This window comes from Peromyscus eremicus, chromosome 1, assembly GCF_949786415.1.
Source record: "Peromyscus eremicus chromosome 1, PerEre_H2_v1, whole genome shotgun sequence".
In the NCBI taxonomy this organism is placed as follows: domain Eukaryota; kingdom Metazoa; phylum Chordata; class Mammalia; order Rodentia; family Cricetidae; genus Peromyscus; species Peromyscus eremicus.
The window spans coordinates 97,343,400-97,367,243 of NC_081416.1; the positions used below are offsets into that span (position 1 = coordinate 97,343,400).

The window sequence follows — 23,844 nt, forward strand, 5'->3', positions numbered from 1 at the left end:
TTCAATGTTCCTGTGCATAAAATGTAGCCTGCATATTTTTGTGTTTTCCTTTCAATAAATTTTTAGAAATGGAATAGATGGGAAATTTAAAACTGTAATAACAGCTGGAAAACCCACTCTCTTAAAGTTTATGCAAACACTGTAAAACAATGCTTAGCCCACTGTAGCACAGCAACAAAATATTATGCATTGTAAGTTTAAAAAAATTCACTGATATGATACGCAAGAATATCTTACTGTTTACTTCAGTAAAATGTTGACACTAAGTAAATGGGATTTTTCTCAGGTCCAGACGGAACATTTTTTTCATGTTGAATTCTAACTTTCCAGTTTGAATTACCAAACTTAAGAAACACATTATCAAGTCCAAAGATGGTACAGACTGACATGCTTCCCAGGTTCAACAGCATTGTTGCTAATATATTAATAAAATGTTTTCCTGTCATTTTATTAATGAACCTTGAGATCCATTTTTCGGAAATCTTAATTAAGTTACCATTGACAGTTTTATTAAACTGATAGGAAAATGAGACAAAAAGACAAGCCCTATTTTGAAGTCTGAGTACCAAGGTATGTATATATCCTTTGCCAATATGCACACTGTTGTTAAATGTGTGTATCACGTGCTACCTTTGTTGTTAAGTCTGTTGTTCTGGGAGAGCAATTTCAGCCATGGAAAACATAAAGGAGATTTTTCCAAATTACTCTCTGAGACTCATGGTAAAATAGTCTGAGCTCTAGAATCTATGCAATTTGGTATAGAAAACACCTTCAAAGTTCCCAAGAAGCTCTCTGTAAGGACACACGTGAACACACACACACACACACACACACACACACACACACACACACACACACACTGTATAAATATATAATACTTACACGAGAGAACTAAGTAGGTTACTTAAATGGAATAATTCTTTGAAACTGCATAAATCATACTGATACTGAATTTTTCCACCAAATATACTATCTTTGGTGTGCAGGGCATAGGTTGATATGAGTGGTTCTCACTGCACTAAAGTCAAGGATTCAACAAGCATCATTCTTTCACAAAAGATATAGAATGAAATGCTACAGAATTGAGTATGGAGGATTCTCAAAAGACTAAAACTGAAATTACCATTTGACTCAGCTATATCACTCCTGAGTATATTCCCAAAGGACTCCATATCCTACCACAAAGATACTTCACACTCATGCTTATTGCTGCTTCATTCGTAATAGCAAGGAAATGAAATTGACCTAGCTGCCCATCAGCTGATGGATAATGAAAGTGTGATAGATGATAGATAGATAGATAGATAGATAGATAGATAGATAGATAGATAGATAGATAGATAGATAATAGATAGATAGATGATAGATAGATAGATAGATAGATAGATAGATAGATAGATAGATAGATAGATAGATGATACAGTGATAGATAACAGTGATAGAGTGATTTTATTCAGGAAAAATAAAATTAAGAAGTTTAAGACAGATTGCCTTGACTCAGAAAGACAAATAAAAATGTTCTGTTTCACATGCGGATATTAGCTTCAAATTTTATGCATTTTTATTTAAGTGGAAGCAAGTGTGTATAGAATGTAGGAAACTACAAAGAGAACCAAGAAAAGGCGGTCGTCTTTGAGGGAAAGTGGTGGCAAAGGTAATAAAACACATGTGACATAAAAGTAAGAGTGGGAAGACTGGAGTGAAAACATCTAATGAGGCATGGGAACAGAGAGACAGGAGAGAGCAGGGAGATTGTAATAAATAAAGAATAAGTATATATGAAATATGCCATAAAGAAACCTGCTACTTAGCCAAGTATGATGGCACACATCTTTAATCCCAGTACTCGGAAGGCAAATGAGCATGAGTTTCTATGAATTTGAAGCTAGTATGGTTTATATAGTAAGTTCCAGTGCACTCAAAGCTACACAGTAAGGCCTGTCTCCGAGACAAATAGAGAGAGAGATAGAAACAGAGACAGAGAGATAGAAACGGAGACAGACAGAGGGGGGAGGGAGAGAGAGGGAAAAGGAAAGAGAGAGAGAGAGAGAGAGAGAGAGAGAGAGAGAGAGAGAGAGAGAGAGAGAGAGAAATCTTTGTAAGGGAACTTTAAAAACAAGTGTAGGACACTTTGTCTACTCCTCAAGTCTGTCCACAGTTCTTGGCTGATGGACTCCTTTGGTGATCTCCAAAAGCAGTGACAAGAGTGAAAAGCCCTTTGCACATAGTCATCTCTTTAGTTCTCCGTTTTTAAGGATTATGCGAAAAGATTGGGTCAACCCCCCCAAAAAAAAACTCACATCAAAGCTTTTAATTTTCATCATATCTACAGAGTTCAAACTCCCTTTGACATGTAAACTACCACATTCAGATTCTACACATTAAGATATGGGAGTCTTTGGGGAATAATACTCCACCAACAACCCTTCTCACAGTATCTTTGACATATAAGACCCAATGAAATAGTAAGAAACAAATTCTATAGATATTTTCAAATATAGATAGACTCTGTCAATATAATGGATACAGGATATAAGAGAGGGAAATCAAGAATAACTCTGTAGGTTTCCCTATCATGATCTTGACCACCCCTTGCTCATAGAATCCCTCTTCCCTCTCTTTTACTGGACTCCTGGAGATTGGCCTGGTGCTTGGCTGTGGATCTCCGTATCTGCTTCCATCAGTTACTGGATGAAGACTCTATGATGGCAGGGTAATCACACCCTGTGTATGAGCAACACAGTTGTGTAGCTTGATCTGCCTATGGGGCCCCCTGGAGTAGAATCAGGATCTGTCCCTGGTGTATGAGCTGGCTTTTTGGAGCCCATTACTTATGGTGGGATACCTTGAACAGCCTTGATGGAGGAGGGAGGGGCTTGGACCTGCATCAACTGAATGTACCAGGCTTTTCTGATTCCCCATGGGAGGCCTTACTTTGTCAAAGGAGGGAATGGGGAAGTGGGTTGATGAGGGAAAGCTGGAGGGTGGGGGAGCCAAAGAAGGGAAGAGAGGAGGACCTATGATTAGTACGTAAAATGAATTAAACAATTCTTAATGAAAAAAAGAAAAAATATTTTAAAAAGAATAACTGAAAGATCTATAAACCAAAAAGTGGTCCAGAAATGATGGGACTGCAGGAGCAACTAAAGAAGCCATGTATATAACCAATCTGTAGGTGATGCTTACCAAAGAGTGAGGAGGGCATAGTCAGCCCACCTTAGATGATATCACTGCCTAAAGACATCACTTACCTGCCCTGATTCCTCAACAAAATAGTCTCTTAACTGGAACACAGTACAGATGCCCAAAAATTATTCCAGTTATTCCCCACATTGTCAGTTTCAATATCACACTAGGAAGTAAGTAAAATTAGACAGAAATAAACAAAGCAGTATTTAATTCCTGTATAGCTAAATTATGGACTGAGATATTTTACCACTGTGTTTACCAAGCACCTGCCTTATGCTTCTAAGATGACTTTGTCATTGATTAGCATGTGAATGTCAGTTAGCCTGTCTCTCTTCTAAACCAAAAGTCTGGGAAGTGGGGCCTATGCTGTCTTCTTCTTTTTATTAACCTCTAGGACTTACAGTATAGTTAGAATATACAGTGTCATTAGGAAATATTTACCAAATATATGGATGGATACATATGTGAGTTCTTAAGAGGTTGCTAGTGCAACAATGCATTCCCAGGAAACTAATGATCCAGTGCTGCTGTGAGTAAGGCCACATTCTAAGGGGTTAAAATGTTATAGAGTGAAGTATAACTTACAGCAGGAGATGTTTTTAAACATACAATATTTCATTTTTAATCCACCTCAAATGGCCTGATAATGGTTATGGCATTTTTAAGGTGGTGAAATTTCCCTAAATTGGATTGTAATGATGGTTACTGCATAATTCTGTGATTGTTCTAAAAATTATTGAATTATACACTATAAGTGGATCAATTTTATAGTATGTGTACTATATCTCAATAAAGCTGTTTAAAAAAATACTCTCCAACCAACTATCACAAGGGCAAAATTTTACATCAGCCCATAAAGCATGTAGCCATAATCACATTCTGGAAGAGATATAAAAAGCTTGTATCAGGCAAGTGAAATCCTCTGGGAGCGTCCACACTCTGGAGGCACAGTAAATTAGCTCTGCCACAGGGAACTGGTCCCTCCACTCTGTGCTTATCCTCAAAGAAGCTGGGTGAGACTCAGCATAAGCTCAGCCCTCCTCTGGAATCTGAAGCTCCCTCCACCTTCTGAGTAAGCCTGAGAGAGACTCATTGCTGCTGGATGGGCTCTGTGAGTAAAACTGGGTGAGCTGTCTGTCTTCGCAGTGGGGAAGAATTACATTGTGATGGGCAGAATTAGATAAGATCGTGGAGTAGAGGGCTGTAGAAGACTGGAAATTTTGAGTTATGGGTTCCTAGGAAATCTGCAGAGAATGAGCGCTTTGTTCAACCTGCTAAGGGCCTGGATAACCTGTCTTTAGTCAAATGCTTTAATTAGTGTTTTGATGCATTTATCATGATCAGTTAAACTCATTTCTAAGTCCAATGACTCATGCATAAAACAAAAGTTTGTGGTTGATCATAATGATACATGTCTGCAACACCAGTACTTGGGATGTGGAGGTAAGAGGATCGGACGCTCAGGGTGACTAATGGCTGCATACTAAGCTCAAAGTCAGCCTGTGATACAGGAGACTCTGTATCAAAAAATATGAGTGAATATTTCAAATTTAGCTTGAAATTAAAGTGAAATACCTGTTTTGAAGAGATTTTTGAATGGCAGAGCTCTATTAAGTAGTTTCTTATCCAGGCCTATAGTTGAGTAAACTGAATTAAAGGAAGTTTACATAGCTTGTAAGTGTCAGTCAGTGAAAAAAGCCTTTTTTTTTGAGAATATGAACAGTGGAATTAAAGATAACTGGGTTCAGAATACTGGCTATGCTACTCACCAGTTCTATGTGACCCTGAATATGCTTCATAACCTCTCTCACACCTGTTTTTATTATTTTCATTTAAAAAGTAACTTTAAAGGAAATCCATTAATACCAGTTACATGTTGATACAGTATGACCCTTAGGCTAGAGCACAATAACACTTGCTGATTTGATACACGTGATATATCAGTATGAATAATTTACATTGCTGTACAAGGCTTCCAAACTAGTGTTTCTGAGCACAGATCAAGCCCTGGCCCACCACATGCTATAGACCATGAGCAACAGCTTGGAGAATACTGATGATGCTACATGGTCTAAATCAGCACCTAAAGGCACATCTACAGCTCTCAATATTGCAGTGAAAAAGAACATTGTCTAAATAGGAAAGTTCACACAGGAAGAATGAAGTTGTTGGAGAAGGTGAGTCTGACAGATCTGAAAGTGATGGCACACTGAAGAGTTGTTTGGAGGAAGCAGAAATGCTGAAGAAGACTTGTAATCTCGCCACTTAGGAGGCCAAGGCAATAGCGTCTTGAATTCCAGGCTAGCTATGGGATACATAGTAAAATCTTGCCTCAGTGAGAGAAAAAAATAAAGTTGTAGAATAATGTCAGGAAAAATCTAGTGTCCTGTTATTCTCTAATATTAGCAGGTGAATTTTTAATGACTCAAAATATGTGGTGAAATATAACCTCAAGTACCAACTAGTATCCGAGCCATTGGAGAACTAGAGTCAGTAATGAAAAAAAATAACAAATGAATATTTTAATGGAACAAGAGAGATATAAGACAAAGGTGAGAAAGGGTGAGAAATTTTAATTAGACAATTACTAGAAACCACTTGCAGAGAAAGAAACGGGAAAGAGCCAGGTCTGGAATGGGGAGGAAATGAGTTCTGTTGCAGTCTCTGAGGAATGAGATGTTATCTCTCAGAAACAGGTTTGTATTCACTTTTATTATCACTGGAAGCAAAGACCTCTTATTTGTTCTACAAACTGTGGCTAGATTGTCTCTAAAACACAGATTTTACCACGATACTCTGTTCCACGTTTCAATGTTGTCTTCATGTTTAACCCTTCCACGATTCTGCTAACTTATGAAATACAGAATTAGGAGATGCTATCATTAAAGAGTAGATATATGAGTCAGATGAATGTGTGTTGTTTAAAGCTGTGGTCATAATTAGGTCATCTCAAGGAGAGGATATGGACTACAAGAAGGGACAGGGAAAGCCAAACTTTCTATAACACCACAATTAACAAGGCAGAGAACAGTATTTTCTGAAAAAACGGTGGACAGAGATAATCTATCAGAGGAACCATCACTGAAGCAATTGAAAGGGAAAGTAACAAGGAAGAGGGAATCAAATTTTGAGGTAAGGGAGAGAAAGCATATCTGGAATTTATACACAATATTTAGAAATTCACTAGTCACTGAGTTGAAGGATTTTCTGGGAGTTCTCAGCGGGGGGAAATATCCTGCTTGTTGCCAAGGGTGAAGGAAAAATAAACAAAAGCAGATTGTTCTTCAGACTCTTTTTTTTTTTTGCTCGTTATAAACTATGCAACAGAAAACTGAAGAAAGAATGGTATTTATGACTGATCCCTCTACTCTCTAAGCACTGTGGTTAATAATGACAGATAGTAATGAGTCCTAGTTGAGATGAGTATTTTGGAAACTCATCTCAAAAAAAAGCAGAAAGTGTGTAAAGCTTTCATTATTGAGTTGGGGTGGAACTTGTGAAAAGGAACCAATGATGTCCAGCAAAATACTAAAGAATAAAAGGAATCTTGATGGAGATAAATTAAAAGAGATGGAGAATGGCTTGTTTGCTTATTCACAAAATATTTGGAAATACCTGGCTCTTGATGCTTTGCAATGCAAAATCTAACACATTATCTTTTCCAAGAAACCGGAGATTCTTATGCTCTCATCTACTTATTTCTCCCTCAGCACCCAAACTCACCCTAAGACCCTTTTGTGTGATCTTTCTTATTGTTACCTATTTCTCTTCTCACTTCTCATGTTATCTATGTCAAGAGCACACTTCCCATTTTCACTCTTGTAAACTCACATCTACTCATCAAAAGATTAGTTACAATTCATCCACTTTCTTGATATTTTTTAGAATTAATTCCTAAACACCTAATACAGACCCATTCACATATACAGAACCCAGACACTGGGAGGCTGCTGCCCCGTGTTTTCTCAGTTTTATCTCTTAGACATCTCCTACCTTAGTGCACTCTATGAAGTAGTACATCTCTTTGTCTATGACCCTATGGTTCTCACCATACCTATACAATATCTGATAGGCCATTCATGTTCAAAATCAGTCATTTTTATTGTTGATAAGAGTCACTGGAGTCGTATTAAAGAGGATGTTTTGAGACTTTAAGAGTGCGGTATATTGTCTATGATGACTTCTTTGGTTTCCTCAGTCACAAAAATCACCTCAGCCTCTCTTCACATCTTAGTAGCTAACAGGACTCTGTGAGTACCCTATATCTGTGTACTGTTGAGCTGACCTAAAGGTTTATGATAGCTTAAAAAAAATTCCTAGTTATAAAACAGAATGCGCAGTCCTCTCTGGGTCTAGTATGGTTGAAGAGAAATGATAAGAAATTCATCTGGTTTGAAAGTGACGAATGGCCCAGCTGAAAGCAGGCAATTTGAGTTCTCTGCTGCCAGAGCAAATATGGATCAGGTCAAACTGTACTGTACAGTTTGTTTTGTTTTATCATCTTTCATCAACAAAGAAAAGGAAGAAATTATCAAGAAGAATGAAAATTAGCCATGAATAAAGTAAATTATTGATAATTAAGAAATCAGAGCCGGGCGTTGGTGGTGCACGCCTTTAATCCCAGCACTCGGGAAGCAGAGCCAGGCGGATCTCTGTGAGTTCGAGGCCAGCCTGGGCTACCAAGTGAGTTCCAGGAAAGGCGCAAAGCTACACAGAGAAACCCTGTCTCGAAAAACCAAAAAAAAAAAAAAAAAAAGAAATCAGGAAATTCTTCAAGTAATTTAAAGTCATTCTTTGTAAAATTTACTGGAACTCAATGGCAGAAATAACAAATAAGTCACTGCATGTCAAATAAAAGGCATTGTTACCAGAACTGACAGATATACATGATGACCCTCTGCCTTCCAGAGCCATTATTATTGTTATATTGGAGTTACTGAAAAGCCTCAAGGATGTTTCTTCCTCACTTGGTTACAAACTCTTAAAGGGAAGATTTTGTGTTATTCTTTAGCTTTTAATACTGAACTCTGCAAAAAGCTTTTACTTGAAAAATATTCCTATGGCATTCTGAAAATCTCAGCATTCTTCATCTCAATGTAGACAGTACACAGAAAATTTTCACTGCTTTTTCTATAAACCTTACTCCTGGTCTCCAAACTTGCTGCCTGACCACATTCCGATAATCCTCTTCTGCCTTTCTTAGCTCTCTTTGGTATTTAAAATTCTTGTTTGGATTTTTTTAATGATTTTGAGTGACAAACTATGATTGTGTGTATTTATGAAACACAATGTGGTGTTTCCCTAAATGTATACATTCAAGAATGATCAAATCAAGTTAATTTGTATATCTACCACCTCAATTTGTTATCATTTGGGGGTGGTTGTAACAGTTAAAGTATCTTCTTGAAGCATTTGGAAGTATACAGTACATCAATGTCAACACTTAATTCTTTTTATTATAATGTTCATACATTCTGACATTAATTTCATCACTCCCCTGAGGACACTCATGACTAAAAATGTCAGAGTCTCAAGATATACTAAATTCAAATTACTTTTGCCTTTCCCCCCTGATATTCCAGTAATTTCAATTTATGTTCCCAATTTATTTTTAGTAAGGTTCCCTAGAATGACCCCAAAAGTAGAACTTATTTGAGTGCATGTGTGTGTTCTGGAAGCATTTAGGTGTCCCTCTGTGCCCTTTCGTATCCTATGCTGCTGTCCGTTACTCAGTGGCTTTCTTTCTCATCAAAGAAGCTGCCCCAAACTGGCTACTTCCCATTGAGCCATCTCTAACCATAGCCTTAATGCTTTTCCCCAAATCCCCATTTACAATTTATGCATATCTATCTGCCTGGTCTAAATTTTCTACTCAGAGGAAGAAGAAAATATGATATTTTCAATAAAGATTCATCTTCCTCTGCAAAACAAGGCAGAATCATTTCATTATATCTCCCAGGAAGTATGTTTCCACAAAATGCAGAGAATATATTGTGGGGAACTGGTCATTCAAAAATTTAGAACACAAAGAGTTGACTATGGTAACGTGTTATACCAAGTGGGTACTAGTGTCCTGTGTCATCTGCAACTGAAAGAGTGAAAGATAGATCACACAGTATAAATGCACCTAGCAGCAAAGAACCTCAGAGAAGAAAAGTTGTTGGCTGAGAAATTGTTTCAAAAATTTTAAAAAAAAAATGTTGCTGCAGTAGTTGAAATCATACAAAATTTTATTAACTTAGAGGTGTCATTCCTATTTTCAGATATTGTATCGATGCTCACCTTTGGTCAAGTAAATGTTGGATAAAATATATAAATAGAATACACAAAGAAATATAGTCTTTTTGTTTCAGATCTGTTCTGTACTTTTAATCTAGCATGTCAACTTTCCAGAACACCACAACTTCTTCCATCATTTTCCTGCTCACTGGTGTGCCCGGGCTGGAAGCCTTCCACTCCTGGATCTCCATCCCCTTCTGCTTTCTCTATGCAACTGCCCTCTCAGGGAACAGCCTGATTCTCTTCGCCATTATCACTCAGCCCAGCCTCCACGAGCCCATGTATTATTTCCTTTCCATGCTGTCCACCACTGACCTCGGGCTGTCCATATCCACTCTGGCCACCATGTTGGGGATATTCTGGTTCAATGCCAGAGAGATCAGCTTCAATGCCTGCTTGTCCCAGATGTTCTTCATTAAACTCTTCACTGTCATGGAATCCTCAGTGTTGTTGGCCATGGCTTTTGATCGTTATGTGGCCATCTCTAATCCCCTTAGGTACGCCACTATTTTAACTGATTCCAGAATAGCTCAAATTGGAGTAGCAATTGTCATCAGAGGGACTGTAATGCTGACACCAATGGTTGCACTTCTTAAGAGACTAACCTTCTGCAACAGCCATGTGCTCCACCACTCCTACTGCTTCCACCCAGATGTCATGAAGCTCTCATGCACAGACACCAGGATCAACAATGTAGTTGGACTGACTGCCATGATTTCTACTGTTGGTGTGGACTCGGTCCTCATCCTCCTTTCTTATGTCCTGATTATTAGGACCGTCCTCAGCATTGCTTCCCCAGAAGAGAGGAAGAAAGCCTTCAGCACATGTATCTCCCATATAGGAGCTGTAGCTATATTCTATATTCCATTGATCAGTTTGTCCTTTGTTCACAGATTTGGGAAACGAGCTCCACCCTATGTCCATACCATGATTGCTAACACCTACCTGCTGATCCCTCCTGTCATGAACCCCATCATCTACAGTGTGAAGACCAAGCAGATACGTAAAGCTGTGATAAAAGTTCTCCATTCTAAAAAAATATAGACTCACAAAAGCGTAGAGCTAGATGGCTTGTTTCAGGCCATATAGTTAGTTAATGTTAGAATTCATCAAATGTCAGCTACTTTAACCCCTTATTTCACAGATGAGGAGACACTCATATATAATTAGGAAGCGATAACAGTAGATAGCTTTATGTCTAGAGTTTTTCCTTGCCATTTTTTTTTGTTCTAAGCTAGTATTTCTATCCCTGTCAACAGCCCTTTTATTCTTACCTCATTGTAGCAGTTAAAATTTTCATATTAAATCATCCCTTTGTAGAAAAATAGGTAGCATTTTCTAACTATCTGCCATCCACTGTTCAAAGGAACTTTGCTGGTGAAGACTGAGAGCTTCTATGTAAATAGAGATGTGTATTTAGAAGGTAGTTTGATACTATGTCCATTTAGCAAACTAATAGTAGTAAGTTGACCCTAGGGCCTATGATCTCTCCAACTATGAGTTCTTGGCCAGATTTACATCAGATATAAATAAATTCTGTGGTGCCTTCTTTAAACCAGATCACAAAGCAGTTGGTCACCCCAAAACATTTCATCACAATTTCACCCATGAGTAAATCTTGTCAGCTCTATCATTATTGGAACTTGTGATGTTCATAGATGGGTAAGACAATCAACAACTTTTGTTCCCCAGCAGCCTGGATAGCACCTTCTGCTGCTATGGGAGGCAGTCAGCATGGGGGAAGCTTCCAGGTCAGTACTTGCTTTATTTCTCCAGGTCCTTTTACTAAAGCATGTGGCATCTTCAGAAATAGTGTCTTACCATCAAGTTCTGGTGGGCAACTAAGAGCAATGAAAGTAGCCTGCACTATTTTGAGTTTTCTGAGAGGTTTCTTACCAACAACCAGAGGGGAAGAATCCTACACCTAGCACTGGGATTTTTACAACCTATGACTTCTGGAAGGAACATCATCCTTTCTCTTAGTTATTACTAATCTTGACTTACATGTGTTCAAATATGCCAGAACTTTGTTCTCAGGCCTCTTCTTCCTATTATGCTTCTTTTTCTGGTCATTTCATATCATATTATGACATTAAATGCCCTATGCTGAACAACAACAAGTAGTCCACCCTCATCTAACATGTATTAATGTTTATATTCAGATGTCTCACAATCATCTTAGATGTCTTAATAATCCCATCAATAAAAATGTATGCTCTCTACAGGCTTCCATAACCAGAAACTCTGTTTTCCAAATATCTAAGATGAAACACTTACAGTGAATTCTCATACCTTGCTGTTACTCCTGTTCTACACCTAACTGTTTATCAACAAACCCAGAATCCAGCCACTTACATTGCTTCCACTATTATCAGGATGCCAGCCATCACCTTGAATCTGAAGTCATCTATGAATAGTTTTGTGGAGAATCTTTCTTCATGCATTTTACAGTTAAGAATGCTTATTCTATGCCGGGCGGTGGTGGCGCACGCCTTTAATCCCAGCACTTGGGAGGCAGAGCCATGCGGATCTCTGTGAGTTTGAGGCTGGCCTGGGCTACCAAGTGAGTTCCAGGAAAGGCGCAAGGCTACACAGAGAAACCCTGTCTCGAAAAACCAAAAAAAAAAAAATAAATAAAAAATGCTTATTCTAGTACATATGGCAGGTCTTATCACTCCCTCCTTAGCACACTCTCATGGGCTCTTGTCTGACTGATGGGGGGAAATTCAGTGACTGTAGTAGTGTGCAAGGGCTTCTACATGTTCTGAGTATCCACCACTATTCCAGTTCCATTTCCTGCTGTCCTTTGATTCACCCTAGTAAATCTACGTTAGCCTCTAGATATTTTCTTATATCATCAAGAACACTCCAGCATTATACTTCATACTCACCATTTTTTTTGCCTGTGATGTTTTTCTCTCAGAGATCAACTGCTGACTTACATCCTCTCTTCATGCAGGATCCTACCCAGTGTACCTTACTGTAGGACCCCTAAAATTTTAGGGATAATAATCATAACAACAATACTTCTCCATCAGTTCCTGACAGTATTTATCCCCATCCTTACCTGCCTTTTTTTAACACCCAATCTATTATATACTGGGGAGGGGAGGTGTTTTGTTTTGTTTTGTTTTGTTTTGCTTGTTTCCCCATCATGAGATAAGGTTTTTGAGGATAAGGAATTTGTTTCTCACTGAGTGTACTGTCTCCATTTACGTCTTAAGAATCCTTTGTCTTCTATACAGTACTCCAAGACTGATGAGAAACTTACATTTCTTCTATTCTGATTATCCTCTGTTACTTCAAGCCTTTGCACAAGCTGTTACCTCCACCTATAGTAGTATTCACTATCATCTGTAGTGGTATTTGCTCCACACATGACCTTGGGCTATAGGGCCCAAAGGAGGCGGTGCTTCTTGCTGTTGACTGTGATCTCTTAAAAGGAAAGAGAGAAGGGTCACAAGCCCCTGCTGCCTACTGCCTGCTTCCTGGGCTGATCAAACCGCCAGGTGGATTTGCTCCCAGTCAGAACAGAAGATGACTTCAGCTGTTTACTCAGTTTGTATTCATGAGTGTATTTCCTCAATTTATATCTTAATAAATCCCTATTACCCATTAAATAGACTCAAGTGGATTGTTCTTAAAAAGTGGCACCCAACATGGGGCATGAACCCATGACCCTGAGATTAAGAGTCTTATGCTCTAGTGACTGAGATTAGACAGTAAAGGCAAAGTGCTGTGGGATGTCTTTCTGTACACTGTGAATATGTGTTGCTCTGATTGGTTGATAAATAAAGCTGCATTGGCCTATGGCAGGGCAGGATAAGGTTAGGCAGTACATTCCAACTAAAGACAAGACAAAGAAGGGGAGGAGAGGTGGCACAGTGGTTAGGAGCATTAACTGATGTTCCACAGGACCCAGATTCAATTCCCAGCCCGTCTGGTGTATGATTTAAAAAAAAAAAAGCACCCATGTGACCCCCTCTCCCTTTCCTTTTAAGAGGTCACAGTCAACAGCAAAAAGTACCACCTCCTTTGGGCCCTATAGCCCAAGGTCATAGGCAGAGCAAATATCACTACAGTCATCACCCTCCCACTTAGAAGAGAGGTGACTTATTTGAAGAACCCCTGACCCTAATAATCTGCCTTGTACTCCACCCAGATACACCACCATCACCATGTGCTTATTTCTCATGGTGATCCTCTTTAGATCAATTAGAAGTGTTCTTTCCACAGCAGGATTTGAGTTCTCTTCTCAAGACCAGGAACTGCATCTTATTTACTGCTGTTCTGTTTTTACACTTCTATTAATAGTATCTGGCTGCTTGTGTCTTTAGATTTCTTTTCTTGTTGATGGTTTTGGTTTGGTTTTAAAATAGTTTCACAAAATTCCCCATGGTGACACTGCACTACCTCAACCTCATAAGTAGCTGGAACTATAGGTGTGTTCCAGCATACCTAGTTCCATACTATCTTTTAACCTCAGTTGAACTGATGGATAAATAAATAAGATCTTGAAAAATGTATAAGAATTTGGATGCCACACAAGATCATAAGTATTCTCATAGTTCCCAAGATATTTATTCATGAAGCTTCTCATTTTGAAGGATGCTATGCGGGATGTCCTCCTTTGATCATTTGGCTTAACACCACCTTACTCTAATTTTCTGCAGCGCTCTCTCTCTCTCTCTCTCTCTCTCTGTCTTTCCAACATGAAACTTCCCTTTATATTCCTTAATAAACATGAGTTAAAAGCAAAAAAAGAAAATTAGAGAGCCATTTACATGGATGATTTATATTTGGAATAAACTATTTATTTCTGTTTGTTTCCATCTCTTTTTTTTCTCTGAACCTCATGGATCATGCTCCTCATACAGTCTGAACCTATAATTAAACAAAGATAAAAGTCCAAAATACCTGCAGAAAAATCCAAGAAGGGAAGATGGAAAGATTAAAAAATGTGGGTTTAAATGTTAGAATTTTGCCTACTTCCCTGCATAAGGTGTGATACTTGGAGAGCAATGAGAGACAGGGTAGGAATAACTTGAGCTGGGAGCAAAAGATGACAGTATTCAGTCTTAAAATTGAAGAAGCTGGCATTGGTGAAACATGCCTTTAATCCCAGCGCTCAGGAGGCAGAGGCAGGTGGACCTTTGAGTTCAAGGCCAGCCTGGTCTACAGAGCTAGTTACAGAACATCCAGAGAAACCCCATCTTGACAAAAAAACAGAATTGGAGAAGAACACATCAATTGATTAGCCAATGCTGAGTAATCAATCCTGAAAATATACATAGCAAGTAACAGAGTACAGATTGAGCTGGTTGGATTTATGCATTTACGAATATAGATATACATATAAATATGCAACAGTTAATGAAAGAGGGCCATGAATTTGAAAGAGAGCAAGGAGTAGTATATGGAAACGTTTGAAGAGAGAAATGATGTAATTATATTATAATCTCAAAAAAATAAATATTTTTTCTTTATTATTTTATTAATTGTGACCAAATGGGACTCTGTCTCCCCCATTGTTTGGCAATTTCATCTACATCACCTTCATATATGCATCTATTTTAGGAAGTTTCTACTATATTAGGTTTCCATACTACCCCTCAAATGCCACTTAATTTTAGGTATCTCTCCCTGTACTCCTTCCCACAATCCCCTATTCCCCTTCCCCTCTCCATTTGATCCTCCATTTCAGCTCCCCCCACCTCCATCCCTATCTATTTATTCCATTTCAATCTCCTAATGAGAAATAAAATTTTAGGGGGATAAGAAGGAATCTCAATCTTAAAAGCCAGACACTCAGATTTTCATAACACTTCTGCTTACATCTACACACTAACTTGTGAACAATCCTATTGCCCAACCACCCTGGAAACTTGTAAACTTCCATAACTATAAATGGGCAACTTGACACTGAGAATGGGTAATTTGCAGAGCAAATGTTATGCTCTGATCATGTTGGTTCTCCACTATGAGTTAGAGACTTTCCTAGAAACCAGAGTAATTACAGTGACACGGGTATTATATTTAGAAGGAAAATTAGACAAAATGAGTTGAAGAATTAACTATGGGAGATGAGGAAAAAGTATACATCTAAAGTTTAAATTCAAAACAATCTAATCCTGAAATGCATCCTTCAAACAATTTCTACAAATGCAATTTAATACGCATACATAGTTATGATGTCCTTGATATGAACTATGTATTCTTCTCCTAATTCCAACAGAATGAAGCCTGGAGTCCACAGCTTATCATTAACTCATATCTATTTGCCTTCTCAATTTCTCTTTTCTTTTTATATCACTCCAGAAACACCACTCTACTTAGAGAATTCTGTTTCCTTCTATGATTTATCTTTGCTTAAAAAAAAACCTCTTCTTGAGGGCTGGAGAGATGGCTCAACAGGCAAGAATACTGGATGTTCTTCAAAGGACTAAGGTTTAATTCCCAGCACCCACACTGCAGCTTACAACCATCTGTAACTCTAGTTCCAGGAAGACTTGATGTCCTCTTCTGGGGTCTGCAGACACATGGCACAAAGACATACATGCAGACAAATACCCATACACATTAAATTGAATTTTAAAATACTCTTTCTTGGACCCACCCTTGATTAATGAATGTCCTTATTCAAGTCCTCATTAAAAATCACTGGTATTTGCTATTATTCCATATTATGTCAAGAGAGTGTAGATGTTATTTTAGCATCTTAGGGTAGTGATTTGACCATATTCATCTCCGTATCACCTAAGTTCAGTAAAAAAAACAGTATTGAGAGAACATGCTTTTACACAGTAAGTGAATGAGCACATTCCTCACTATAGGTGTGTAATAAGTCTTGCTACTTAATTAACAAGACAATAATTACGTTTCTGTTTTGGGTTTTTTTAAAGATTTATTTATTCATTATGTATACAGTGTTCTGTCTGCATGTATCCCTGCAGGCCAGAAGAGGGCACCAGATCTCATTACAGATGGTTGTGAGCCACCATGTGGTTGCTGGGAACTGAACTCAGGACCTTTGGAAGAACAAGCAGTGCTCTTAACCTCAGAGCCATCTCTCCAGCCCCCTATGTTTCTGTTTTTAGAGTAACAATAACAAGGTAAGACTGATCTGTGAGGCAAACTTAGAAAGAATAGGAGACAAGGCAAGATAAATGTCAATCAAAGATAGACATACCTGTATGAGTATGAAGGAGGGCATATGACACTGGAGAAGAAATATCAGAGGGCTTAGAGAAACCACTTCTTGAAGAATATAATGATGCTTTAGCTAGATTGTTAAAGGCTTGAAGTATGAAGTCACTAAAAAGAAACAATGAAAGAAAGACCAGAATGGGCAATGATGGATCAATAAAAACAAGTCCATGCGGTGGAGACAATTAGAGAAGACTAGTCTGTAGGATTGTATGTAGCTCTGTATAAGGATCTTCAGCTCACTGAGATCTAAGGGAAGAACGTAAATTTATTGTCAAGTGCTACAAGCTCCTATATAGGCAGTTCAGAGTCTTCCTTCGTTCCACCCTCTCTCCCCCTCTTCTCTGCACTGGAATACACTGCCTGCCTTGTTCTTAGGTGCTGGACATACTTGTTCCTTAGGAAATTTATTTGCCATTTCTGATGCTTCTTCCTAAAACACTCTTCCCCAGATAATTCCATGGGTGTATCCCTCATTTATCTCTCCAATATCTCTTCCAGGCAGCTTCACCTGAGGCTTCAAGTCCCTCCTCCTGATATTAACATGTTCTTTATCCTCTTCATTTTTTCTCCTTGTGACTATCTAGCATTCTATTTAGTTTATACGTTAGTTTAATTTCATTTCAGCCACTCTAATCAGAAAGTATACTTCATAACCCTGGGAATTGTCTCTATTTTGCTTATAAAATTACAGGCTCTTGACAAACACTTGTTGAATGTGAATGAATAGATAATACATGAGATTCTGCATCTGACTTTATCAGTATATGATAATATAGACCAAAGAGTCATCTTTGCCCATGGCACAGGTATAAGAAGAAGTGACTTCATTATATCAGGGGCTATGTTTAAACTGCAAGAGAAGTAGGAGAGAGCGATGGAGACATGAATGAACCTATTTTGAGTTATGGAACTACACTTTAGTGTACCTACTTAGGATTTAAGGTCAATGTGAACACCAACAGTTCAAGGATCGTGACCATTCCTACATTTTGCCCACTGTGTCTAACAGATCAGATAATGAGGAAACACTAACCTTGTGGCTGACTGTGGAAATTAGATCAGCTCGGAGGAGTGGAAACACGTGTTTGTTGTCAAGAAACTCACATGTGTCATTGAGGGAATAGTGGCAGTAATCTTGGCCCTTTGAGATTGTTTCCCTAGACAGGAAAAGCAGGAAGCCTGTGAGAGCAGCACACGAGTGGACATGAGCATTTTATTCCTCTGTCTGCCAGGTCCCTAGAGCATCAGCTGTTATTCCCACACCCTGTTCCCTGAGCCGACTGAGTAGCTTTATAAAGAGACCTGATCCTGAAAGTGAAAGCCAGATCCAGCTGCCCTCCTTGAGCTGTACCATTCTCAGGTGAGTGCTCTCTTACCAGGCGTCTGGCACCCTGAAGGACCTTGAAGACCCCACACACTTCATTATAAGACAAGCCCCAGTGCCTTAGCTGATGATTTCCGGGAAAGCAGGTGATATATAACAGAATAATGCTCAACTATAAAGAATGAAATAGTGCCATTTATGGGAAAATGGATAGAACTGGAGATCATTGTGTCAAGTAAAGTAAACTAGACTCAAAATGACAAATATTACTTTTGCTGTCGTATGCAGAATCGTGTGTGTGTGTGTGTGTGTGTGTGTGTGTGTGTGTGTGTGTGTGTGTGTGTGTGTGTCTAGAAAATAGAAAGGGGACTATCAGAGAAGAGGAAGGAGATTTTAAAATAAGAAAGAGGGAAGGGGGTTATGTCGTCCATATGACATAAAGCAGAAGGAGGAAATATTTGAAGGTGTAAAGAGGGTGCTGAGAGCTGAATAAGAACAATGTACAATAATATAGTTCCATGGAAATGTCATGGTAAACACTTTTACTTTGTATGCTAACTTTAAAAACTGATGTTTAAACAGCTTAAAGAAACTTCAATAGCGATTATATAATAAGTCTGCATCTCATCTTAGAGAAAAGTTGTACTCAATACAGTCTTGTGTTCTAATCCACGAACACTGTACATCATTCCATTTGTTAGATATTGTATTCAATTTCTCTCAGTAATAGTTTGTAGATCACAATGTATAAATTTTCTACCAGTTTTGATTAAATTCATAATCATTGATGCTATTATGAATAAAAGGTTTTGGAAGAGCATTTTCCGATACTTCATTATTATTGTATGGAAATATTGAGCTTTGTAAACTGCTACCAATGCTACAATCTTGCTATTTTACTGTTTGTATTAGTGTTTTGTAGACTTTTTACTGTCATGTAGCCTAGAAAAATAGTTTTACCTCCTTTAAAATAACACAAAATCGAACAGAAACTGGTTCTGTGCATTAAGCACCAGCAAGGCTGGACAGGTGCTATGCAGAGAGGTGGACTAGGAAGGCACCTGACTGTGGGTGAGAGGGGCCTTTATGTATGTCAAAGCCACAGAAGCCCTTGAGAATGTGAAACTTGACTTTTTGCCCCTTGGTACATCTCCAACCTGCCTTCTTTTCATATTTGTCCCCATTTCTCTTGGGTACAGTGGTCAAGTAAGGTGGTCTTTCTCCAGGGAAGGTTGTTTTGCTTTGCCCTATACCACACAGAGTCATTCGTTGGGACATTTGCATTCTCTCCCACAAGCTGCTTATAATACATACAAAGATGGATGGTTGGATTTAAGATGGAAATAAAAATACACAGGACTTTCCTGTTTGTGCACACTGGGAGGGAGATGTGACAATGGGGAGTGGGTGTTTTGACAGAGATCCAGACAAATCAGGACAAGAAAATCATCAAAGGTCACAAGCTGAGACCTTGATAAACCAGAGAACCCAGCTTGGGGTGCAGCTCCTCAGGCAGAGTAGTATCTGGACTACAGGAGCCCTGTGAGGGGTGAATGATGTGTGTTGAACTCAGGATGGGCTCACAGCTCTTGTTGGGACACTCATCCCACTCTCTTGCAACTATCTTGCATCTCACTGAAGAATGTAATTGTCTCTGACAGTATCAAGTAGCAAGGTTTAGAATTCGGTATCTGTCAGTGAGGAAAAGCTGTTCTTTTTTTACCTGCCCAAGACCTAAGGGTGGAGAAAACCAACATCAGTGATATGGGTTTTATAACCTTTGAATCCCTACTCTGTTTGCCTTTGCTCATCCAAGATCAGGAAATTCCAGCTTTAAATTTCTTAGTTCTTATTTTATTGTGATTTAAAGCATCGGTTCTCCAAACTCTCTCCATTAAGAAGTTGAAGGGCATCGCCAAGCTGTATTAAAGGCCTTGGTTAGAAGGGGCAAAGAATCCTGGGAGAGATAAACTAATCAGGATATCCTGGATACTGTCAACAAAGACACCTGTATCATTTACTTGTAAGCATCAAAGCCCCTGATTCTCACAGCCTCGCCTGTAACTCCTGAAGTTATCCAGCTCTAAAAATAGGCCATTAGGGAGCTTGACAGAAAAAGAGTTTGACATGAGTGCTCAGGTGACTGGGTGGGGTATGGGATTGAAACACAGCGACACAGGGCTCCAGAAAGCAAGGAGAAGAAATTCCTCCCTGGACATGAATGACTTATTGGCAGAGATCCCAAGGGAAATCCTCAAAATATTATGGTAAAAAAATCAGTGATACTGCTCCCCAAATCAAGGCTTAACCCTCAAGCTCTCTCTGGGACAAAAGAAGATACCATTGGTGGTGACTCCCAGGCATAGAGTGGGCGGCTGGCTGGGAACAATGGAAAAAGGTGTCAGAGGGAACATGTCTAGTAGCTAGGGTCCACTGGAGGTGATGGATGTTGCCAGCACCTCCATCTGCAAAGAGATAGTTACAGGGAGCTGGTGCCTTTGGTTTTATGAATCCAGATAAGTTCCTTTTTTCTTTTTTGTTTTTGTTTTGTTTTGTTTGAAAAATATTTTCTATTCCCCCTACCTTGGAAGATCCTTTGTTGTCTCTTCCATCTACCTAATTCTGCTCATGCTTCAAGACTGAAATGTAAAGACCATATTTTCTAGGATGGCTCCCCTGTCTTTGTCATTCCCTGCAGTCAATGAATTTCTTATGCTAGCTTTATCACAGTGCTCTAATGTATTTGTTATTTATCCATCTCCTACCCCAATCAAGCCTTGTGGAGGTCAAAAAGAATGAGTCTCAGTCTTCATCTCACAAATAGTATTGTGCTTAACAGGCCATTCAAGTAAATATTTCTGAAATTTGAATTAATAGAAAAAGAATAATAGTGAAGGAAGAAAAGTAGAAATAAAGATAGATGAAAGCGAAGTGGGAGGGGCAACAGGGAAGAAAAGGGGAGGAAGAGGGAAGGATGATATCTCTATCTGAAAAGAGAGTTCATACAGTAATTTTATGAAATGGAAAGTGCCTAATATCCAGGTAGAGACAAAAGGAGAGTCTGAGGAAATCTGGACTTTGGGGATAAGTATTTTTCTAGCAAAGTTTTATTTTGAAATAAATGATTAGTAATGGTGAGTAATAAATGAATTTGGAGCATTCACACTACTTTCCTTGGAAAAGAGAGCCGTGTAGCTCATGAAAGAGCTGGGGTATGGTTGGAGGTAGACTGAGAAGGGGGATTGCTAATACACACTAAGTTCCAGGGGACTCTCTGATTCTGCTCCATGCCCTTGCAGGCTGCCAGTGTGACCTCACCCTCTCCAGTCTTCCCTACTTGGTATCAGCGATGAGCTCCTGCAACTTCACACATGCCACCTTCGTGCTTATTGGTATCCCAGGACTCGAGGGAGCTCACTTTTGGTTTGGCTTCCCCCTGCTTTCCATGTATGCTGTGGCGTTGTTTGGAAACTGCATCGTGGTGTTCATTGTGAGGACGGAGCGGAGCCTGCATGCACCCATGTACCTTTTTCTCTGCATGTTGGCAGCTATTGATCTGGCTTTGTCCACGTCTACCATGCCCAAGATCCTCGCCCTCTTTTGGTTTGATTCCCGGGAGATTACTTTTGATGCCTGTCTTGCCCAGATGTTCTTCATTCATGCTCTCTCGGCAGTTGAATCTACCATCCTGCTGGCCATGGCCTTTGACCGTTATGTGGCCATCTGCCACCCACTGCGTCATGCTGCTGTGCTCAACAATACAGTGACAGTCCAAATCGGCATGGTGGCTCTGGTCCGGGGATCCCTATTCTTTTTCCCACTCCCACTGCTGATCAAGCGGCTGGCCTTCTGTAGCTCCAATGTGCTCTCCCATTCCTATTGTGTCCATCAGGATGTGATGAAGTTGGCCTATACAGACACATTGCCCAATGTAGTCTATGGTCTAACTGCCATTCTGCTAGTCATGGGTGTAGATGTCATGTTCATCTCCTTGTCCTATTTTCTGATTATACGAACAGTTTTGCAACTGCCTTCCAAGTCAGAACGAGCTAAGGCATTTGGGACCTGTGTGTCACACATTGGTGTGGTTCTGGCTTTCTATGTACCACTCATTGGCCTGTCAGTGGTACACCGTTTTGGAAACAGCCTAGACCCCATTGTGCATGTTCTCATGGGAGATGTCTACCTGCTGCTGCCTCCTGTGATCAATCCCATCATCTATGGTGCTAAGACCAAGCAGATCAGAACACGAGTGCTGGCTATGCTCAAGATCAGCTGTGACAAGGACATTGAAGATGAAGGAAACACGTGACCCTTACCATTCCATCACCCTTGTCCTAGATAGCTTAATATAGTAATTTCATCATACCTGCTTAATTCCAGTCACCCATAAGCACATTAGTGCTTTTCCCTGGATGGGATGGTGAACTAAAGTATGGTTTATCTTCATCATGGATATAATGTGAAATAATCTATATCAATGAATATTGTGTGGTTTAAAGACTTTGCTATAAAATGAGACACGTTGATAATATTAAATAAAGCAATTAGCATTTGTGATTTAAACTAACTGATCAAGTTTGTGACTTGAATGAAATATGTTCAAATACATTCAAATATGACTTTGTCTTATTCCTACTCTCTTTGTCGTGAAGCTATTGTTCAGTTGTTATGTGTAACTTCTAAAATGCAGAACATGAAGCTGACAGTATAGTAACCAAGGCTTGCCTCATCCACTTCAAGTTTATTATTCACTACCTAGAAACATATCCAAGCCCTAAACAGTAATGCTTATGAATGTATCATGTATGCTTAACATGTTCCAGGTCCCATGGTAAGTGTTTTTCAGCCTTTCTGTGATCTCATCCTTTTTCCAGAGCAGGTACCATTTTTGCCCATCACAATATGTGATAGAGGCTTTAATGAGCAAAGAAAGTTTCTTGTATGTGCTGTGCCAAGATTTTAAATTAAATTTGATAATTGAATACATTTGCTTTACTACTATGTTATATTGCTTCCTGTTTAACATCTGCCATCTATTTCCTCTGCTTGTTACAAATCCTGTTTTCTCTCTGCTGTGTGCTAACATGGATGTGTTTGTGTTTGAGCTAAGTGATTAGCCCTGTCCTAGTTGAGGACAGCAAACTGTTCTCTGTGGCAGAGTAGCCTGCTTCTTCTCAGATGAAAGGAGGAGCTTTTAATCTTTTAGTCTCTTACATATCCATGACTGATTTTGTCTTCTTTGTATTGTGTCCTGTATCTGTCAACTCTTTTGAATGTGTAACATATGATGGTGTCTGAGTCTTGACTTAGGTGTCAAACAACATAATAATTTATCTTAAAGTGTTCAGTGTTATTCCTACTGTTTTTATGTTCATAGAATCCTAGAAAGTAATGTTGAGAGATATGAGAGCTCCCCCAGTCTTCTTTACCTTCAGTACAAAGGACCTGCCAGGTGTGGCTTGCACAACTGAAAAGATGTTGAATGAACTTATCTCCTGTAGAATATTCCCTTTGTATTGAGTGGGATGATTAAAAAGTTCTAGAAAAAGTAATGATACCTACAGAATAATGTTAATGTATTCAGTGTACACTTAATGCTTAAAATGGTGAAATTTATGTAATATGTATCTGCCACAATAAACAATCATTTAAATTGCTGTAAAATATTTTGTTGTCAATTATATATCATTAATGTAATTTTTAAAAAGTTTGGCTATGTTAGGTTAAAGAAAATATATTATTACAGTTTTAAAAAAAATAGCTCCAAAGGGATAATATTGGATCTGAAGTACCAAAAGACCAAAACTCCAGTAGTTTGCTGTGGTTATAACAGGCCCATG

The 23,844-nt window shown here is 38.9% G+C and overlaps 2 protein-coding genes across 2 annotated transcripts; both read left to right on the forward strand.

The window, feature by feature from the left end:
* The first annotated feature begins 4,291 nt into the window (after window positions 1-4,291).
* Window positions 4,292-10,839, forward strand: LOC131901698 (olfactory receptor 51F2-like). The gene is made up of 2 exons (XM_059252803.1): window positions 4,292-4,300; window positions 9,583-10,839. Exons 1-2 carry the CDS (start codon window positions 4,292-4,294, stop codon window positions 10,510-10,512), a joined length of 939 nt encoding a protein of 312 aa, XP_059108786.1. The 3' UTR covers window positions 10,513-10,839.
* Window positions 10,840-21,335: 10,496 nt separating this feature from the next.
* LOC131901709 (olfactory receptor 51E2) lies at window positions 21,336-22,319 on the forward strand. Its single transcript, XM_059252809.1, has one exon. The coding sequence runs from the start codon at window positions 21,351-21,353 to the stop codon at window positions 22,311-22,313; it is 963 nt and encodes a 320-aa protein (XP_059108792.1). The 5' UTR covers window positions 21,336-21,350; the 3' UTR covers window positions 22,314-22,319.
* Window positions 22,320-23,844: the final 1,525 nt, after the last annotated feature.

What these genes read in the sequence shown, in the direction of transcription:
- LOC131901709 (XM_059252809.1), top strand. Translation starts at nt 21,351, where the DNA reads ATGAGCTCCTGCAACTTCACACATGCCACCTTCGTGCTTATTGGTATC.